Raw genomic sequence first — 22,476 nt, 5'->3', positions numbered from 1 at the left:
GAATCCACCTGCAATGTGGGAGACTCAGGTTCGATCCCTTGGTTGGGAAGATCCCCTGGAGAAGGGAACGGCAACCCATTCCAGTATTCTTGCCTGAAAAATTCCAAGGACAAAGAAGACTGGCGGGCTGCAGTTCATCGGATCACAAAGAGTCAGACGTGACTGAGCGACTAACACAGACACACGCACTCAGCTTTCAGGTTGTGCATCTTTTTTTTTCAGTTGATGTGATGAAACATAGTACAGAAATGCTTCTCAGAAAGCAAGTCCAGAGAATACCTTCTCTAGATTTCCCTTATCCCTGTGCCAAGTTTTTACTAACAACTGGCCCAGCTTCAAAAGCTCAAGTGGTATCTAACCCATTAGAACACATGACCAAAACCTGCCTACAAATCTTCACTACTTTGGCCAGCCCCATCAACACCTAGAATGCAGCTCATTCCTGAAGCTCTTTGAAGAGGAGAGCACTTTGCTGAGACTAGACAGGAACTGAGGCAGAGGAGAAAAGGGCAGAGCAGAGCCATGAAGATTATCTTGGATCTCCTTCTACTTCTGCTCATCATTGTTTATTCCTACTTGGAATCACTGCTGAAGGTCTTCATTCCCAGGAGGAGAAAATCTGTGGCTGGGGAGATTGTTCTCATTACAGGAGCCGGGCATGGAATAGGCAGGCAGACCGCCTATGAATTTGCACAACGGAAGAGCAGACTGGTTCTATGGGATATTAATAAGGTACTGGATTCATTCGCCCATCTTTTAAAGTTACCCGCCAGGGAGGGCCCATATAAGTGAGACGGATGTTTTTAAAATTATTTGACTTAGCATTTGCTTATCTTGGCATTTTTCTTGTTCAAAGTGGGTTAACTACATTTTTTAGAAGCTTACTCTACACATGCATCAGGATGATTTGATGGAAACGTCACTGAGACCTTAGCAGTGATTTTTGTGTCCTGATATGCTGGTTTGATAACAGATTCAGGAGCCAGGTTACTTCCAAACTGTTTAAATTGAACTGTCACTTAATTTCTCCCAGCCTCATTTCCCTATCTCTGAAATGGGGATAACAGTCCACAGGATGCGTTAAGAACAGAGGTTAACACACTACAGCCAGTGGGCCAGACTTGCTCCCAGAGCAGCCTGTTGAGCTAGGGATGTATTTTTTAAAGGGCTGTCCAGGCAAAAATCAGATGAAAAACAAAGAACATGTAACAGAACCTCTTGGTGCTCAACTCTCACATGCACAGAACCCTAATATGTTTACCATCTGGCTCTTAACAGAAAGAAAGACTAAACAAATTACTATTTAAGTGCTTAAAACAATGCCTGGCTATAGGAAATGTTAGTCATATTTAATACCCTTCCATGAAGAGTGTCAGACTTTTTCTTGGGCATTTGTTTGTTTTTGTTTTTGTTTTTGTTTTGGTACTGATATTTGTAAACATTAAATTAACTACTCACAACTGAAATCTTGTATCATTTTCCCTAAACTTTTGCTTTGTTCTTATTTTTAAAATTTTTTCCCTGCACCACATGGCATGCAGAATTCTAGTTCCCCCACCAGGAATTGAACCCATGAGTCTTGCATTGGAAGTACTGACTCTTAACTACTGGGCCACCAGAGTCCAAGGTCTCCTAAACTTTTGAATTCTGACTCGGCCATGCAAATATTCACAGAAAAAAATGCTTGCAGAATTTTAGGATAGGAAAAAAATTATCCAGTTTGTTTTTTTTTTTTTTTGAGAGTTAGTGTTTCTAAAAATCACAGTGAGACTTTAGTTGCCATATGTTAATGTTCTTTGCCAACATGTCTAACTGGCGCCTATTTTCTTAAGACCTTCAGAAATGTCTTTTGAATTTAGAAAACTTGTTCTCTGGTTCTTTCTATTTAATAAATAATATTACATTACACACAAAAAATTGATATATTTTTATATAACAAATATGAGCACTTAAGATAAGCTGATTCACATAAAAGCTATTTGGCATCAGTTCGGTCCTTGAAGAGTTTCAACACACTTTCAAGAAAAGGACAAGAATTTACAAATTGAGAAAATAACTGCTTGCTTTTCTCAGGTGTTTGTCAAAAAAATAAATAAATAAGTATAAATTCATGAGAAAGGCTTGATGAAATTTGAACTCTGGATCCCTCCAGATGTATATTTTTGGAGAAAGACCTGACATTTATTAAGTATTTTTTAAATCCCAGTGATAAGAAGTAAAAAGGGCTTATTTAAGATTCTGCTTGAAGGATGGGTCACCTGGCCTCACAGGGTCTGTTTGAGCCCTTGCATTTTTATGGTTGAACATTAAAGATATTACATGATTCACTCTAAGGCTGTAAGTGTAACTCAGATCTCCTTTAACTATCAACTGTCTTTCTGTTATGCTGGCTTCTTTTTCCTTACACACCAAATCATGTTAACAGTTTATTCACATTCAATCTGAACTGTGACAAGTGGAGTACACACCACACACTGGAGTTGAAGCAAGCATTTTGCTTATGAAGACAAGACATTACATCTTGCAGTTTTCTAGCTCAGCATCTGATGAAAACCTAGATTACTAATAGCTCTCGACTGACCTTGACTCTAGAGATAAAAATGTGTCATCTTGTAATCTGCAATGAGCAAGCTCCCAGCTAAAACCCAAATAGTGAAAGTCTCCTGACCTCCTTCTTTATACCTCTGAAACTCCTCAGAAATCTGTGAGGGACAATGACCTTGGATGAAGGATGTATACTTTTTCCTTCCATACAAACCACTCAACTCTGCCTGTTATTATTGTTTTGTATTATTCATCATCCCTACTGGAAAAGGAAAACCACCCAACACTAACTCGGAGACAGCCCCAAATAACAACCACACCACTAACATCCCAACATGCCAAAAGGGCTTTCAAGACATCTTGACTCTTCATCACAGAGAAGAGCTAACAAATTCTGACAGGAAACAGTATAATTTTAAATACTTTATAATCTTCTTTATGAATTTCAACAGATGTCAGAACTTGAAAAGAATGCTAATTTTCCAGAAATGCAAGTTAAGAAGCATCAGGGTGACTTTATTTTAGGAAAGAGGTCTTTGAATTTAGGCTGAAAATGAGTTCCTCTGTCTCTATGGCCTGGAGTTACGTGCAAAGCAGTTACATAGACGAGAATCCATCCATGGCCTTTGCCCATTTTCACTCCAGGACACCTGAAGAATATAATATTACCGCCTTGGAAGTAGTAGCATAGTCTCTCCATGAAAGGTTTTCTCAAATAAGGATCCTTCTTCCTCCTTCCTTTCTAGAGGTTTAAAGCAGAATTGTCGAGAAAACTCTGATGGGCAGAGGTATCTAGTTTAAAATTACCACTAGTTTAGAATTTATGCTTTACTGTCTATTACATAATTGGTGCTCAACAAATATATGGTAAATATACTGTTGATTTTTTTTCTTCTCCATACTCAAACATCTCCCTTCATGACACCACAAAGAGCAGTATCTTTCAAGCATGTTCTTTAAGCTATGAAAATACAGCAAAACAAGGTGGAAACACAGGAGACTAATATGAGCCTTCCTTGGCACAAAAGCCAGGTTGTGACCTCTGCAAATTAGTCAAGCAGTGTCTCTCATGAAATTTGCTCACAAACATGGAGGAAATTCTATTTCAATTTGTTTTTCTTTCTTTCTTTCTTTCTTTTTTTTTTTTTTTTTTTTTTTTTTTTGGCTGCACGGGTTTTTGTTGCAGCAAGCTTTCTCTAGTTTTGGTGGGGTTTCTCTTAACTTGTGACACACGGGCTTCGTTGCGCCATAGCATGTGGGATCTTAGTTCCCCGACCAGGGATTGAACTTGCGTCCCCTGCATTGGAAGGCAGATTCTTAACCATGGGACCACCAGGGAAGTCCTCTGAATTTTAACCTTTGAAAAAATTGAATCTCAGCTATTTTCTACCTCCCTCTTGTCTACTCACCTTTCAGAATTTGTTTTTTCCCAATTACAGCATGGTGTTGAGGAAACTGCAGCAGAATGCAGAAAACTAGGGGCCACTACACACGTGTTTGTGGTAGACTGCAGTAACAGGGAAGAGATTTACAGCTCCGTAGACCAGGTGAGACTTCAGCGTACACATTTCTCCCCATGGTTTTATGTCCCTTTACATGGAATATGAAAAGGTTCTTTATGACAGCCTAATTTGAACTTGATTTTTTTTTAGCCTCTGCCAACTGAGGTAGCTGTGTTTACAAGGAAGGGCATACACTTTTTTCTTCCATATGATCCACTCAACTCTGCCTATTATTGTTGTTTTGTATTATTAGTCAATTTCATTCTGATCAGAAATTCAAGCAATAGTACAGAGTGAAAGAACAAAGATTTATCACCAGGGGAAAGGATCATGTTCTAGTCTTCCTTTTAGTCCTGTCACCTTTACAGAGGTTCCTTTATTTTTTCCTTTAATTATTTCCTCTTTGGGATTTTATGTTGGTGCCAAACTAATCTTCTATAGAAAATGTATAGTAATTATAATAACAATGTTTAAGAGTAAATATCAAATACAATGGACCAAGCATGTTGATAGATATTTTCACCCTTTAATCCCTACAATAACTCTATAAACCTCATTTGACTGATGAGTAAATTGAGATTCAAAGAGGTGAAATCAGACAAAGGTCATGTAGCTAGTAGGTGGAGAAGCCAAGATTACCCAATTAGCACTTTAAAAATATTTGGTAAGAACTGATATGTCAGACCAAGGTCATGTAGCGAGTACACATGACCTAGGTGGTGAAACTAGGATTACTCAATTAGCAGTTTTTAAATGTTTGATTAGAACTGATATATCAGTTAATCAACAGAACACTAATTTCACTTTATTGGTAAGTTACAAAAAAAACTATGATGTACTGGGTACTGAAATTTAGCTGTTAAAAAACCAGGTTATCCCAGTTTTATGACAGTGTTACCTTTGTAACCACACTTTAGGCTAATGCTCTTTTCCCCTCAAACTCCGAGCAATCTCATCAAATAGAATAACGAATCTGATCCCTGGATGATATTAGTCCCAAAACTTTGAGTTTCTATAATACATCCAATGAACTTTATATTTCTATTCTATAATGCACCCAATGACTGCTCATTCTATTTCAAAAGGTAAAGAAAGAAGTTGGTGATGTAACCATCGTGGTGAATAATGCTGGGGCAATATATCCAGCTGACCTTCTTAGTGCAAAGGATGAGGAGATCACCAAAACTTTTGAGGTCAACATCTTAGGACATTTTTGGGTGAGTATGAGTCAGAAACATCCCTAGGTTGTGGGTGTCTGACAACTTCTCTTAAAGTACGTGAAATTCATAATTGAGTTCACACCCCTCTGGATGGACAACTGCATCTCTTTGCCTTAAAACAACAATCATCAAATATTGGTGTCTCTGACAGAAGGATTCGTGGCATGCTGCAGTCCATGGGGTCGCAAAGAGTCAGACACAACTCGGCAACTGAATAACAACTGACAGAAGGGCACAGGGTTCAAGGAAACACAACTCACCAGAATGTGGGCTGGTTAGTCTGTCTCATCCACCAGTACCTACACGAAGCCTGGCACGTACTAGGCACTCAAAAAGAATATTGGGCAGGCCAAAATGTTCGTACTGGTTTTGCCAGCTGATGATAAATCCAAATGAACTTTTTGGCCAACCAGATATTTGTGGTGCTTTTCTAAGGATAGGGCTTCCCTGGTAGCTTAAACAGTAAAGCATCTGCCTGCAATGCAGGAGACCCGGGTTTGACCCCTGGGTTGGGAAGATCCCCTGGAAAAGGAAACGGCAGCCCACTCCAGTATTCTAGTCTGGAGAATCCCATGGACAGAAGAGCCTAGTGAGCTGCAGTCCATGGGATCGCAAAGAGCTGGACATGACTGAGCGACTAACACTTGTTTGTTTTGTTTTCTAAGGATTGTCAGTGTATATCTTTTTGGTGCTTTACAGAAAATACGTATTGTGTACATCCCCTTGCAACCTTATATCATGGAATTGTAGAATAGAAAGGATAAAGAGCTCCCTACTTGGGTTATATAGGAGTTGGAGACTATTTTAAATGGGAATCTGGACAAGGGCTACATCAGGTTGGAGCTTAGAGATATGGCTCTACAGACCTCTTAAAATTGGTTGGTTTTGTGAGAGACGGAAATGTGCCTTTGTAGAGAACTTTTATATGAATTAATCTTCCAGTGCCTCAGTGTTATTGTGGAACCTAGGACAGAGCTGGATTCCAGGAGAGAGAAGAAAAAAAGAGCTATGTTTCCTCATTTTCCCAAATCCTTTACATATGCTAATGAGAATGAATTATTATTTCCACTGAACTACAAAGAGACTCCATGCATTCACTCTCTATCAGTACAGTTCAGTTCAGTCGCTCAGTCGTGTCCGACTCTTTGTGACCCCATGAATCGCAGCACGCCAGCCCTCCCTGTCCATCACCAAATCCTGGAGTTCACTCAAACTCACGTCCATCGAGTCGGTGATGCCATCCAGCCATCTCAGCCTCTGTCATTCCCTTCTCCTCTTGCCCCCAATCCCTCCCAGCATCAGAGTCTTTTCCAATGAGTTAACTCTTCACATGAAGTACAAGAATAAATGTTTACTTTCCTCTCACAGTTTCTTGGGTCAGGAATTTGGGTGTGCTGTGGTTTGGCAGTTCTGGCTCTATGAATTTGCATAGGGTCCACAGGGTGGACTTCTAAAATTCTCATAAAATATTATTGATATTTCTCACAAAACAGAAAGCTTTTGGGAGGAAAAGAAAGATGTTTGTTTCCTATGGCATCAATATATGATGCACAATATTACAAACAGGAGATACTAAACCTAATTATGTTGCCTAATGACCATCAGTTTAGGACTCACCTTTTTCTACTGAAACTGATATAGCTACACAGGGTTTTAACTCTTCTTGTTAGAAAGCTAAAGTCCCAAACCAAAGAAATCACAAGAAATAAGATTACCATCTGGAATTTTTTCAGTTCTGAAAACTCTTGAGTTTTTCCTTAATAACATTGTTGGATCCATAAAAGAGATTTTATGGATTCCCTCTGAAGGGAAAGTGAAGTGAAGTCACTCAGTTGTGTCCAACTCTTTGTGACCCTATGGACTGTAGCCCACCAGGCTCCTCAATCCATGGGGTTCTCCAGGCAAGAGTACTGGAGTGGGTTGCCATTTCCTTCTCCAGGGAATCTTCCTGACCCAGGGATCAAACCCAGGTCTCCCACATTGCAGGCAAACACTTTAACCTCTGAGCCACCAGGGAAAGGGATATTAAGATGAGTTTTTGGCATGTGGTACACGGTACACAGCACTCAATGTCAGCTTAAACCAATCATTCCAATCATTTTTCATTTCTGTCACTGATAGCGAAGTAATCATGGAATTTTGGCACACATTTTATTTCATTGTAAAATTTGTCTCAAAGACATTTTGTCTTAAAAAATAAAACCACCACGGTAACAACAACCCTATATGCAAGGCAGCAAAAGAGACACAGATGCAAAGAACAGATGAAAGAGCTGTGGATTCAATCCTTGGGCTGGGAAGATCCCCTGCAGAAGGGCTTGGCAATCTCTTACAAGTTTAAAAACATGTACTACTTCTTCCATATATGAAGTGGGAGAAGGTGAGGGTGGGATGATTTGAGAGAATAGCACTGAAATGTGTATATTACCATATGGAAAACAGATGACCAGTGCAAGTTCGATTCATGAATCAGGGCCACTCAAAACTGGCGCTGTGGGACAACCCAGAGGGATAGGATGGGGAGGGAGGTGGGAGGGAGGCTCAGGATGAGGGACACGTGCACCTGTGGCTGATTCATGTCGATGTATGGCAGAAAAACCTTCATAGTTTTGTAAGGTAGTTATCCTCCAATTAAAATTACTTAATTAAAAAAATAAAACTATCTAGTTGGGAAATCTAACACTTGTGTCATTGTTACTTTTCTCTCTGCAATGATTCTGAAGATCACAAAAGCACTTCTTCCATCAATGATAAGGAGGAACCATGGCCACATTGTCACGGTGGCTTCAGTGTGCGGCCACGGAGTGATTCCTTATCTTATTCCATATTGGTAAGTATTACTTTCTAGCAGTGTTATATATTTTTATATTTGTAAGTATTTGCATACATCCTTGCTAAGTCACTTCAGTCCTGTCCAACTCTTTGAGACCCATGGACTATAGCCCACCAGGCTCCTCTATCCATGGTATTCCCCAGGCAAGAATATTGAAGTGGCTTGCTATGCCCTTCTTCAGGGGATCTTCCCAACCCAAGGATTGAACCTGTAGCTCTTTCATCTCCTGCATTGAAAAGCAGGTTCTTTACCACTAGTGCTAACCCTTAAAGCCCCTTTAAGGGTTTATTAGACCTCAGATTCCAGTCTTCCTAACAGGTAATTTATTTCATTTTTAAATTCTTTTCAGAGAGCTAGAATTAAGTTTTATTCATTTTTGAGTCTTCTTACAACAAAAAGTCAAATGTCTTGCAAAAAAATAAAGAAATCTCATACAGTTAATTTGGATTTATAGAATATATATAGTAATTTGGAATAAACTCCTAAAAATGACTTCTAAAATAATGAAACTCATCATCATTTAAAATATTTTTAAATTTCTGAAAACTCCTCTGCACAGCAATGAAAGAAAAGAGTATAACCAAGGACGTTTCCATTGTATCCTGGAATGAGTAGATGTTTGTAAAAGAAATAAGGAACTCACAGGCTAAGAAGCAAAACATACAGATAAGTCCAAATGAACATAAGTCTGTGCAATGGCCCTTGTGCCCAAGAAAAGCTAAACAAAGTGGCCACCGGCTCAAAACATTTTCCAGTGTGCTTGTGTCATGAGAGACTGTGTGTGTGTGTAAGAGACAGAGAGAAGCAAAGAAAGAGAGAGAAAGATTGAGAGAAAGCCTCTACCATATTAAAAGATGCAGATAGCATCCTCCATGCTCTACCAAGGACACGGGCTTCCCTGGTGGCTCAGTGGTAAAGATCTACCTGCAAATGTAGGAGACGAGGGTTTGATCCTGGGTTGGGAAGATCCCCTGGAGAAGAAAATGGCAACCCACTCCAGTATTCTAGTCTGGAAAATCTCATGGACACAGGGGCCTGGCAGACTACAGTCCATGGGATCACAAAAGAGTTGGACACAACTTAGCGACTAAACAACAACAAAACAACAGATAACTAGGATATAAAAAGAAGAAGGTAAAAAGGCCTTCAGTTCAGTTCAGTCGCTCAGTAGTGTCCGACTCTTTGTGACCCCATGAATCGCAGCACGCCAGGCCTTCCTGTCCATCACCAACTCCCAGAGTTCACACAAACTCATGTCCATCGAATCGGTGATGCCATCCAGCTATCTCATCCTCTGTTGCCCCCTTCTCCTCCTGCCCCCAATCCCTCCCAGCATCAGAGTCTTTTCCAATGGGTCAACTCTTTGCTTGAGGGGGCCAAAGTATTGGAGTTTCAGCTTCAGCATCAGTCCTTCCAATGAACACCCAGGACTGATGTCCTTTAGGATAGACTGGTTGGATCTCCTTGCAGTCCAAGGGACTCTCAAGAGTCTTCTCCAACACCACACTTCAAAAGCATCAATTCTTCGGAGCTCAGCTTTCTTTACAGTCCAACTCTAACATCCATACATGACCACTGGAAAAACCATAGTCTTGACTAGATGGACCTTAGTCGGCAAAGTAATGTCTCTGCTTTTGAATATGCTATCTAGGTTGGTCATAACTTTCCTTCCAAGGAGTAAGCGTCTTTTAATTTCCTGGCTGCAATCACCATCTGCAGTGATTTTGGAGCCCCCAAAAATAAAGTCTGACACTGTTTCCACTGTTTCCCCATCTATTTCCCATGAAGTGATGGGACCAGATGCCATGATCTTCATTTTCTGAATGTTGAGCTTTAAGCCAACTTTTTCACTCTCCTCTTTCATCAGGATTCACTATTTGCAAAGAATCTTTTCTTTGTACCTCCTTCAATGGCATCTCATTTTCTTATTCCAGCCTTATATCAACCTCATAGAAAAATTTAACTTGCTAACATGTTTATCAGTGGCTGGGGATGAATAGGTAGATAGCTGGTTTATTGTTTACCTGCACATCCATGTACAAGGTTGAATTTAGTCAAGAATCAAATTATTTCTGACACTGAAAGTAGTCACAGCTGTAGTTAAGTTTCACTGTAGGTTAAGGTGTCCATGCACATACAAATGTTTATTTCAAGCAGCCTCTACCATCGTAAAACACAAATCAGAACTTTACAGATTAAACATGCAATATTGTTTTAATGTTTAGAAATGTGGAAACCCAATGTACTAATAGTTTTCCTTTTTTCTATTCCTTTAAGAAAGCAGTCAACCTTTAACTTTATTGTTCTTATTGCAATCTGGGTAAAAAATACAATTAACATTACATAGCTCCTTATAGGTAATAAAGTTTCATGCAATTTAATCCTCAAGACAGTCATGTATTTTATTACCAGCATTTTAAAGATCAGAAACTCAAAGGAAAAAGACAAGGTGATATGTTGAAGGTCGCACACACTAACACAGCAAAAGTCTTTTTACTCCAGATGTTCACAATGAAATTAAGAAGCCAAAGTGAACTCTACATTTCAGGAGAGAAACCACTGAGGAAGTAGAGATGCATAGAGTCTCACAGAAGCTTGTTAATACAGATATTAGTTATGTAATTTTTCTAAACATGTTCTTGTGATCAGTGATGAAGTGATCAGCGATCACTAATGATCAGTAATGAAGTTAAAGTGATCAGTAATGAAGTTAAAGTTTTATTAGAATTTGTTCTATTGTTATCACTGCTACAGTCACAATTCAGTGAAACCAGATATGAAAATAGATGACCAAGTAGAAGATTTGGGGGTTTGGCTTTTATTAGTTCTCGAGCAAAATCAACATTTTCTTTTCACAGAGAGCTGGAGAATGTATTTCACTTTTCCTTAGCTAACAAGGACAGATAATTCTCTTACAGTTCCAGCAAATTTGCTGCTGTTGGTTTCCACCGAGCCCTGACATCAGAACTTGAAGCCTTGGGAAAAACTGGTATCAAAACTTCATGTCTCTGCCCAGTTTTTGTGAATACTGGATTCACCAAAAACCCAAGTACAAGGTGAGGCCAAGATCAAGTTAGGATAGAAATATAGCATGAGAAATTAGGATGAAAATTACACGAGAAATTAGTGAGAAAATTACATGAGTGATTACTATGAAAACTACCTGAGAAATTCATATAAAATTACATGAGAAATTCCTATGAAAATTACATGAGAAATTCCTATGAAAATTACGTGAGAAATTCCTATGACAATTACATGAGTAATTCCTATGACAATTACATGAGAAATTCCTATGAAAATTACATAAGAAATTCCTATGAAAATTACATGAGAAACTTTTAGGTGGGTCAACTGAGAAAATAGGGGGAAAAAACGGAAAAGGAAAAGCACTTTTTTCTTTGTTTTTGTCATTTTTTTCTTATTAATGTTACTGTACTGCCTTTATGTCTTCACTTTGAAATTAGATGAACGAAGGGGAAATGCTTTAGGGACTAGCAGGAGAGATCAGCTGCCAATGAATCCAGGCAATGGGTATCTTTTCTTTCAACATTCAACATTATCACTTTTTACTTTTTTAAATTGGAGGATAATTGCTTTACAATGTTGTGCTGGTTTCTGCCATACAACAACCCAAATCAGTCAGCCCAAATATATGTATATAGGCTTTCCCGGTGGCTCAGCAGTAAAGAATGCACCTGCAGTACAGGAGATGCAGGAGGCGTGGCTTCAGCCCCTGAGTTGGGAAGGTCCCCTGGAGGAGGAATTGGCATCCTGCTCCAGTATTCTTGCCTGGAAAATTTCACGGGCAATGAGCCATGGGGTCACGAAGAGTCAGACACCACTGAAGTAACTGAGTGCCCATGATATGTATACACACCCCCTCCCTCCTGAGCCTCTATCCCTGCCATCGCACCCGCGGTCCCCGTTCCCCACCCCAGGTCATCACAAAATGCTGGGCAGGGCTCCCTGTGTTATATGGTAACTTCCCACTAGTCATCTGCTTTACACATGACAGAGTACATATTTTGATGCTACTTTCTCAATTTGTCCTACCCTTTCCTTCCTCCACTGTGTCCACATGTCCAGCAACGGGTGTTTATTCATGTCCACGTGAAAGAGTCAACACACATGCAGGTGCTAAGAGGGAGTGAGAATGGGGATGGGCAGGATGGAGAGGTGCCTTCTCTTGGAACCACACCCCCAAAATTAATGATACCTAACATCCCCTTCTCCCCTTCGTGGTTCATCTTCCTCAAATGGAGTATGGAAAGGCACAGGAATCTGCCTCATTTCCACCATCTTCCTCCCAACACCGACCACAGTGCTGGCAAAAAGTCCTCCAGTATTGTCCAAACTTGCCTGATCCTAAGAATCATCATCTGTGCTTACATAAAAAGTAAACGTTCTTAGCCTCTCCCTTAGAAATTCCGACACAGTAAACTGGAACGAGTTCTAAGAGCAAGGTATTTTGTTTTGTTTTGCTTCGTTTACAACCATATCAAGTAAGTCTGGAGACAGGCTTGGAAAACATTGACATAGTAAATATAACCACAGGCATTTGGTCACGGTTACCACCCTGTCTTCCTTTACAATGCAAACATTTCTAGAACAGCAATACACTGAATCTCTAATCCCTTGAAAGTAATAATGTTATTTGCTCAGTCATGTCTGACTCTTTGTGACCCCATGGACTGTAGCCCACCACGCTCTTCTGTCCATGGAATTCTCCAGGTAAGAATGCTGGAGTGGGTAGCCATTTCCTTCTCCAGGGGATCATGACCCAGGGATCGAACCCACGTCTTCTGTGTTGCAGGCAGATTCTTCACTGTCTGAGCCATTAGGAAAACCCTCAAAATGATCAAGGTGAATTTCTGCAAATATATACTTTGTCTCTGGTAAGGGAGGATCAGATCATAAGAGAGGAGAAATTGGTCCTGAAATAAGAGGGAAAAAAGCAGAAAGGTGAGGATAAGGACCCTAAAATTAATACACCTGCTTCACAAATTTGCCTCAATTCCAGTATACATTCTGCTACAAGTTAACAAAATATACTAAGCTTGCTAATGTGAAGTCAGTTTATTACAAGAAGGGAATTAGTCCTAAATATAGTCATTCAAAAGAGTTAACAGGGCTTCCCAGGTGGCTTAGATGCTGAAGAACCCACCTGCCAATGGAGGAGACACAGGTTCAATCCCTGAGTCAGGAAGATCCCCTGGAGGAGAAAATGGCAACCCACTCCAGTATTGTTGCCTGGAGAATCGCGTGGACAGAGGAGCCTGCTGGGCTAGAGTCCATAGGGTTATAAAGAGTTGAACACAACTGAAGTGCCTTAGCGTGCACACTCACAATGGAGTTAACACTCCCTTTTAAGCTCAGCCTCATTACAATCGGACACGCCTGAGCATGCACACGCCACATGCCAGATTTGAAGCTACTGACACTGAACCCCTAAACCTGCTGTGTCATCTCTGGAGCTGTAGCCAGTCCCTGGCAGTTGAATAATTAACTGAGTTAGAACACAGACACTTAACAAGTATGCAGCACTGTATATTAGTAAATACCATGATACAACTGGGACTCTGGGCTCATTTTTCTTAAATAGGAAATTGGGCCCAATAAAAACCTTCTTGGTAAGCATTCAGGCTTAGTGTGTGCCCAGAGGACTGGGTCTTCTGGTGGAGAGGGCAAAATAGCTGAGAAGACTGAGGCTAATGCAACCTCGGGGACTTTCCTGGTGGTTGAGTGGTTATGACTCCAAGCTCCCAATGCAGGGAGCAGGGGTTCAGTCCCTGCTGGGGGAATGAAGACCCTGAATGCTGCATGGTCAAGCCAACAAACAAACAAAAATAATGTGACCTCAGGTGTGTGGTTTCCTAGGGTGACCCTAAGGGCTGACCCAGGCAATACTGAGAATCTGGGACTGGTCCCACCCAGTCTCCCTGATTCTGAATTTCCTTGGCAAAGGCTGACATGTCCATATACTAATGGCAGATTTGGCTTAGAGATGCCGTTGATAGAATCAGGTAGGAGAAATCAGGGAGGAAAGAGGCAGCACTCCATAATTTAGAAAAATATTGATTTGTATTATTCTTGGCTGGCTTGCCACTCAATGCCATGGAGACCTCGATCACACCATCATCTGCAATAAATCACATGAGATCTCAAGGAAGGAAGTTATAACTGTCACTACCTACTTAATTCTTCTGCACAAACTTTTTATTACTAAGCCACTCAGACATCTTAATTTTGGTGCAATACTTTCAATCCATTTACACTTTAATTTCCTGCTATCATCTTGTACTAATGGGCATTCTACACTGGGCTTGTGGTTATGAATACTTCTCAAGAACTCATGTGTACGGTCTTGAGTACAAGCAAGGTCACACCCCTCCAGTTGTAACATGACACACACACCTTGCTGCTGCTGCTAAGTCGCTTCAGTCGTGTCTGACTCTGTGCGACCCCAGAGACGGCAGCCCACCAGGCTCCCCCATCCCTGGGATTTTCCAGGCAAGAACACTGGAGTGGGTTGCCATTTCCTTCTCCAATGCATGAAAGTGAAAAGTGAAAGGGAAGTCGCTCAGTCGTGCCCAACTCTTCACGATCCCATGGACTGCAGCCTACCAGGCTCCTCCATCCATGGGACTGAACTCTCATTAAACTGTAGTACAGGCAAGTCAGTACAAAACAGTCCAGCTTTGTGGGACACCTCCACAAGAAAGCAAGTGTACTTAGTTCTAGATTTCTTTTCCTGTAGCTAACAAGCCCTGAAGAAAGACGTCGGATGTCTTCTTTCTGTCCTATGGTCAGTTCTACCCATTAGGCTTCCTTGCCTCCTCTCCTGCCCTTCTATCTAATTCCTCTCCACCGCTTTGATGTTTTGACTGAGTGAGCCATGAAACACAGAGTGGGATGTGGAAGTAGAAGACTGTGATAACGAAACATCAACATGGCGTGGGGGAGGGGAGGCAGGTGGCATTTGAGCAGTGAATTCTAGAAACTTTAAAATCCTAACTGATGAAAAGACCGTTTTCCTGCCTTCATTAATTAAAATAAATAAATAAATAAATAAAAAGAATCCAACTTTATATTTTAAATCACAGAATATGGCCTGTGTTGGAGACAGAAGAAGTTGTAAGAAGCTTGATAGATGGAATACTTACTAATAAGAAAATGATTTTTGTTCCATCATATATCAATATCTCCTTAGCAATAGAGAGGTAAGTACAGCACAAAACACCAAAAATACTAAAACACTGATAGAGCTATCATGATGAAGAGCCTTTCAGTTGTGAAAGTTGCCATGGAAACTCTCCATGCCAAGGGGAAACAGTTAAGCTGCCTCTGTTATTACCTTACCCAGTCTATAAAAAGAGGATGAATCATTTTCTGTACTACATCCACCGTCTCTGCCCAGTCTTTGCCAGAGACAAGGAAAGACAGTATAAAGAGAATGTAATATGGTGAACTAGCTAAAAATAAAGAAGCCTGATGGGGTTTTGATTAAGACTGCATTGAATCTATAGACCAATCGGGGGAGAATGAACTAATATTATTAACATTATTGAGTCTTCAAACCGAAGAGTACACAGAACACAATATACCTCTTCTTTTTATTTGTTCATCTTTTTCAATATGTGTACATATTGAAACAACAGCATCATGTAGCTTTCAGTGTACTAGTCTTACGCACTTTTTGTCAGATTTACCCCAAAATATTTCAGATCTTTGATGCTATTGCAAATGACATTTTAAAAGATCTCAATTTTCCATTATTTGTTACTTGCATGTGTTTGATTTTTGCATTTTGATCTGTATTTAGCAACCTTGCTGTACTCACTTTTAGTAGCTTTTTTGTAGATTCTAACAGATACTTTTACATAGATGATCATATTGTCTGTAAATCAAGACACACTTTGGCTTCTTCTTTTTTCCAATCTTTATGTTTTTTATTTCTTGCCTTATCACACTGGCTAGAACCTCCTGTTGCAATGTCAGAGAGGACTGATGAAAGCACACGTCCAAGTGTTGCCTCTGATCTTAGGAGGAAAGTAGTCACACTTTCACAATTCAGAATGATATCAGCTGTAGATTTTTTTCATTTGCTCTTTATCAGGTTGAAGAAGTTCCCTTCTATTATTATTTTGATGAGAGTCTTCATCAAGAGTAGATGTGAACTTTGTCAAAAGTTTTACTGAATAGATTAAGAGGATTGTGGGTCTTTCCATTTTAGTTTGCTAACATAATGAATTACACTGAGTCATTCTGAAGATTAGACTAACCCTGCTCTGTAATGTTTTTGACTTTTGGGTCAGCATCATACTTACCTCATAAACTGATTTGTAAAGTATTCTCTCCTCTTCTCCTTTCAGGAATAGCTTGTGTGGAATGATATTATTTCTTTCTTAAACAATTTATAGAATTCCCAGTGAAGTCATCTAAGCCGGTTGCTTAACCTCTTAAACAAGAAGTTCCTCAAAGGCAGTTGCTGCTTTTAAAGTACCATATTATAGATATGCAGTAAAAACTCAAGAAGTGGAGAAATTGATTAAATGGATTCTGGTGCTGTTCCTCTGTGAACTGTTAGCATCAGGATTCATTGACATTTACAAAAAATAAGTCCAGACCTTCATATTTCGGTCTTTACTCACATAAGATTTTAAGCCAGATTTTATTAATACAAGAAGGTGAGAAGAATGGTATATATCAGTGCTTTCTTTATATTTGCATGATATTTGAACTGTGAGTATTAAAAGACACACACACACACAAAGAGCAAGGTAGACATAAAGAAAAAAAGGAAGAACAGAAAAAAAATTAAGTGCAAACCAGACAACTCTCAGGTTATTTTAACTGACAACAAAAATGAACTCTGATGTCCAAGATTTTACACTGAAAAACGTTCATCTTTTCTTTCATACAGATTTCTCCCTGAACGTGCCTTGGCAGCCATAAATCGCGTACAGGATATTCAATTTGAAGCAGTGATTGGCCACAAAATCAAAATGAAATGAATACATGAGCTCCAGGCTGAGATGTATGCACCTTAATGATGTGGAACTAAATTTAGAGTCAATGCTTCAAAGCTCTATTTCACAGTTTTCAGTGCTGTTAATATTAAAAAACATTGATTTGGCATTAGCAGTGGTCGAATGAACAAGACTAATCACCTGTCTTTCTATTTCTCAAGATTATGCATGCAGTTTTGATAGCTTCATTTTTCATTCTGTGCCTCTCAAAAACTCGTATGCTTACGTAAACATACTTAAGAGGTCATTTCTCTTTAAGAGGTTTCCTTTCTTTTCTTTTTGTTTAAAGGTGAACAAAGCTACCTCCCTGAGAGTAAATACAAAAAGAACTTATTTACACAGGGACATTTTAAGACTGTTCTTGAAGTAAACCTGTAGCCTGGCCACAGAATGTCAGCAAGTACGCAGTGTGAGCTAGCAATCAGAGACCAAGTTTAAGCAGATGGCTGTACTCCAAAAAAGAGACCGATTACACCTATGCAAGTCAACATTTGGAAGCTTTCTCTTGCTTCTCCCTTTTTCATCAGCCCATAACAGTGCTTTCTTACCTTATTCTGTTCCTGATATAGATTTTATATCCACCAAGAGTGTGCCCTCCACACTTTCTGCCCTTTTCATAGTCACTGAAAATACTGTGACATTACAAAAGATAAGTCTCTCTTGAATCTCAGCGAATCTGAAATTTTAACCCCATGGTAACCTCTTTCTTTGTAGTTTATGTTTCCACATATTATTGGTTAGGTTCGGTTCAATTCGGTTCAGTCGCTCAGTCGTGTCCGACTCTTTGCGACCCCATGAATTGCAGCACACCAGGCCTCCCTGTCCATCACCAACTCCTGGAGTTCACCCAGACTCACATCCATCGACTGAGTGATGCCATCCAGCCATCTCATCCTCTGTTGTCCCTTTCTCCTCCTGCCCCCAATCCCTCCCAGGATCACCGTCTTTTCCAATGAGTCAACTCTTCGCATGAGGTGGCCAAAGTACTGGAGTTTCAGCTTTAGCATAAGTCCTTCCAAAGAAATCCCAGGGTTGATCTCCTTCAGAATGGACTGGTTGGATCTCCTTGCAGTCCAAGGGACCTTCAAGAGTCTTCTCCAACACCACAGTTCAAAAGTATCAATTCTTTGGTGCTCAGCCTTCTTCACAGTCCAACTCTCACATCCATACATGACCACTGGAAAAACCATAGCCTTGACTAGATGGACCTTAGTCAGCAAAGTAATGTCTCTGCTTTTGAATATGCTATCTAGGTTGCTCATAACTTTTCTTCCAAGGAGTAAGCGTCTTTTAATTACATGGCTGCAGTCACCATCTGCAGTGATTTTGGAGCCCCCAAAAATAAAGTCTGACACTGTTTCCACTGTTTCCCCATCTATTGGCCATGAAGTGATGGGACCAGATGCCATGATCTTCGTTTTCTGAATGTTGAGCTTTAAGACAACTTTTTCACTCTCCTCTTTCACTTTCATCAAGAGGCTTTTTAGCTCCTCTTCACTTTCTGCCATAAGGGTGGTGTCATCTGCATATCTGAGGTTATTGATATTTCTCCCGGCAATCTTGATTCCAGCTTGTGTTTCCTCCAGCCCAGCGTTTCTCATGATGTACTCTGCATATAAGTTAAATAAGCAGGGTGAGAATATACAGCCTTGAAGCACTCCTTTTCCTATTTGGAACCAGTCTGTTGTTCCATGTCCAGTTCTAACTGTTGCTTCCTGACCTGCATACACATTTCTCAAGAGGCAGGTCAGGTGGTCTGGTATTCCCATCTCTCTCAGAATTTTCCGCAGTGTATTGTGATCCACACAATCAAAGGCTTTGACATAGTCAATTAAGCAGAAATTGATGTTTTTCTTGAACTCTCTTGCTTTTTCCATGATCCAGCGGATGTTGGCAATTTGATCTCTGGTTCCTCTGCCTTTTCTAAAACCAGCTTGAACATCAGGAAGTTCACGGTTCACATATTGCTGAAGCCTGGCTTGGAGAATTTTGAGCATTACCTTACCAGCATGTGAGATGAGTGCAATTGTTCGGTAGTTTGAGCATTCTTTGGCATTGCCTTTCTTTGGAATTGGAATGAAAACTGACCTTTTCCAGTCCTGTGGCCACTGCTGAGTTTTCCAAATTGGCTGGCATATTGAGTGCAGCACATATTATTGGTACCAGAGATGTTTGGACAGCTTTGAGCTTCAAAAATGAAAGCTAATGCATGGATGCTAGGCCAGCTACTTAATACTGTACTGTGGATCTGAGAGATGGAAGGGAAAATAGAGTTGTTGGTTTTTTTTATATATATAAAATAGAAAAAAATCTGACTCCAAGTACACCAAGGATAATCTAGTTTTCTCTGTTTTTCACTAATGCTATAGACTACTTTGGCTTAGACTATCCTCCTGTTTTATCCTGCTGCTGCTGCTAAATCACTTCAGTTGTGTCCGACTCTGTGCAACCCCATAGATGGCAGCCCACCAGGCTCCCTCGTCCCTGGGATTCTCCAGGCAAGAATACTGGAGTGGGTTGCCATTTCCAATGCATGAAAGTGAAAAGTAAAAGTGAAGTCGCTCAGTCATGTCCGACTCTTAGCGACCCCATGGAATGCAGTCTACCAGGCTCCTCCATCCACGGGATTTTCCAGGCAAAAGTACTGGAGTGGGGTGCCATTGTCTTCTCTGCCTGTTTTATCCTAAGTGAAAGTAAATGATTAAATGCAAATCATTAATAAAAACAATATTTTTAAAACAAATGATAAATATGTTGCTATGCTTTTTAAAAATAACCTCTTGTAGTTATAAAGTTAAGAGTTTTGATCTCTAAGTTGTGAGCCTTTAAGCATCTTTCAGGAAGCAAGGACCTGGGTATTACCAAGCAGACAGAGCTTACAGATGCAGAGAGGGTTTAGGGATTCTCCCAACTCCAGCTTCTTTGACTGTTAGGAGGTTTACACACTGAAACTTACTGAGTCCTTTGTATGTGAGGCACTGCACAGAGTACTATCGTTTTGAGACTTTTTTCCTTATTCACTTCAGATCAGTTCAGTTGCTCAGTTGTATCCGACTCTTTACAACCCCACAGACTGCAGCACACCAGGCTTCCCTGTCCACCACCAAGCCCCGGAGCTTGCTCAAACTCATGTCTTTTGAGTCAGTGATGCCATCCTACCATCTTATCCTCTGTTGTCCCCTTCTCCTCCTGCCTTCAATCTTTCCCAGCATCAGGGTCTTTTCCAATGAGTCAGTTCTTTGCATCAGGTGGCCAAAGTATTGCAGCTTCAGCTTCAGCATCAGTCCTTTAATATTTGTTCATGATTTTTGTTTCTATTGTTTGCCTTAAAGTTAAGAACTTTATGAGTGGAAGCTTAAAATGTATTGTTATTATTTTAGTCATTATTTATTTATTTGACTGCACCACATGGCATGTGGGATCCTAGTTCCCTGACCAGAAATCAAACCCTGCATTGGAAGTGTGGAGTCCCAACCACTGAACCACTAGGGAAGTCCTCAAAAGGTATTATCTTAAAAGTATGATTACAAAACTTCAAAAGAGAAATATGTAAAGTAAAAATATATAAACCTCTCCTCCACAGTCCCATTCCCTAGAGATCAGGCTATTAATGTACATCTTCCCATCTTTTTCTCATGCACGTATGAGCACACATATGACAAATACCTTCTTTTACTGCATGTGTTACATTAATTGTTTCAAGATGTGTCCTATATCCTGTAACTTGTTTTGTTAGTTCACCAAAATATCCCGAAAGCCTTTTCTTTCAGCATATAAAATTTAACCTCATCCTTTTTCATGGGCACATAGTACTAAATGGTACTATATTTAACTGTTCCCTTGTAATAGAACATTTAGGATGTTTCCAGATTTTCTCAATTTATTTCCTTTTTTATTTACTTAACAAACACTTATTGAGGATTAGCCTCAGTTTTGGACTCGGGGAAGCATCAGTGAATAAAGCAAACTCTTTTTCTTAACGTAGCTCTCATGCAGTAGATAGGAAAAGCAACAGACTAAATGAGAGATAGTGGAGGATGTATGTATACATATAGCTGATCACTTTGCTGTGTGGCAGAACCTAACACAACAATGTAAAGCAACCACTCAGTGCACATGTGCTCAGCTGTGTCCAGCTCTTTGCAACCCCACGGACTGTAGCCCGCCAGATTCCTCTGTTCATGGAATTTTCCAGGCAAGAATACTGGAGTGGTTGCCACTTTCTACTGCAGGGGATCTTCCCAAAACAGGGAACCTGTGTCTCCTGCACTAGCAGGCAGATTCTTTCCCACTGCACCACCTGGGAAGCCCCAAAGCAACCGTACTCCAATTAAAAAAAATAAAATAGAAGAGTCAAGGAAGAAATCTGAGAACCAACATCTTGGGGTAGAAATAAGTCGGAAGTGAAACCATGGCCCATTCAAATATCTAGGGAAAGGAAAGAGCAAATTCTGACAAAGACACAAACTTTTCTGAAGAACTCTATTAAGTCAATGAAGCCAGAGTGGAAGAACAAGTGGGCAGAATTGTAGGCAACGTGCCGAGAGAGATATCAGATTATTGGACATCACATAGGCCACTGTGATAAGTTGATTTTTCTGAGTGCAAGAGGAAGGAACTGAGGAATTTGAGCTAGGGACTGACCCAAATAAATTAAATCCCAATGTTAGGTGCAAAAAAAAAAAAAACCACTTTCCTTTTTAATTCAACTTAATTTTTGGCTTTCAGCTTTTTTGAGTGAAACTCAGAGAAATACCTGAGAACACAAATATTGAGATCTTTTGCCCATTTTCCCTACATAGTTTGGCTATTGATTCTTCCTTATATGTTCCTGCTGTGCTTTTAAATATTCTTCTGTGACAATCTCCATCTCATAAATCTCCTCAAAGGGCCTCACTCCCACCGAAACCCCAGTTCTAAGGCTACCTCCTGGGTGTGCAGGTCCCTGGGCATACCCAGGCACACTTGAGGGTTCTTGTCTACATAAAGAAGTTGGTTAACAATGTATAACAGGGACTTCCCTGATGGCCCAGTGGTTAAGACTCCGCACTTACACTGCAGGGGGCACCGGTTCAATCTCTGGTCAGGGGATTAAGATCCCACATGCTGCTTGGCCAAAAAAAAAAAATATATATATATATATAAAAAATATATATATTATAAAATTCACAAGTCCACTTAAGTATAGAGATTTATTGATGAAGATTTAGAATAAAAGGGCTTCCCTGACAACTCAGTTGGTAAAGAAACCACCTGCAATGCAAGAGACAACTTCAATTCCTGGGTTGGGAAGATTCCCTGGAGAAGGAAACAGCTACCCACTCCAGTATTCTGGCCTGGAGAAT

At 40.1% G+C, this 22,476-nt stretch overlaps 1 protein-coding gene across 1 annotated transcript; it reads left to right on the top strand.

Annotated features, from left to right (window-relative positions):
* On the top strand, positions 316-17,429 carry HSD17B13 (hydroxysteroid 17-beta dehydrogenase 13). The gene is made up of 7 exons (XM_005681877.3): positions 316-732; positions 3,984-4,091; positions 5,132-5,263; positions 7,990-8,096; positions 11,018-11,155; positions 15,206-15,322; positions 17,026-17,429. The coding sequence occupies exons 1-7, from the start codon at positions 523-525 to the stop codon at positions 17,114-17,116; spliced, it is 903 nt and encodes a 300-aa protein (XP_005681934.1). The 5' UTR covers positions 316-522; the 3' UTR covers positions 17,117-17,429.

Source organism: Capra hircus, chromosome 6, assembly GCF_001704415.2.
Source record: "Capra hircus breed San Clemente chromosome 6, ASM170441v1, whole genome shotgun sequence".
Classification (NCBI taxonomy): Eukaryota; Metazoa; Chordata; class Mammalia; order Artiodactyla; family Bovidae; genus Capra; species Capra hircus.
This window is presented reverse-complemented; position numbering and strand designations above follow the sequence as displayed.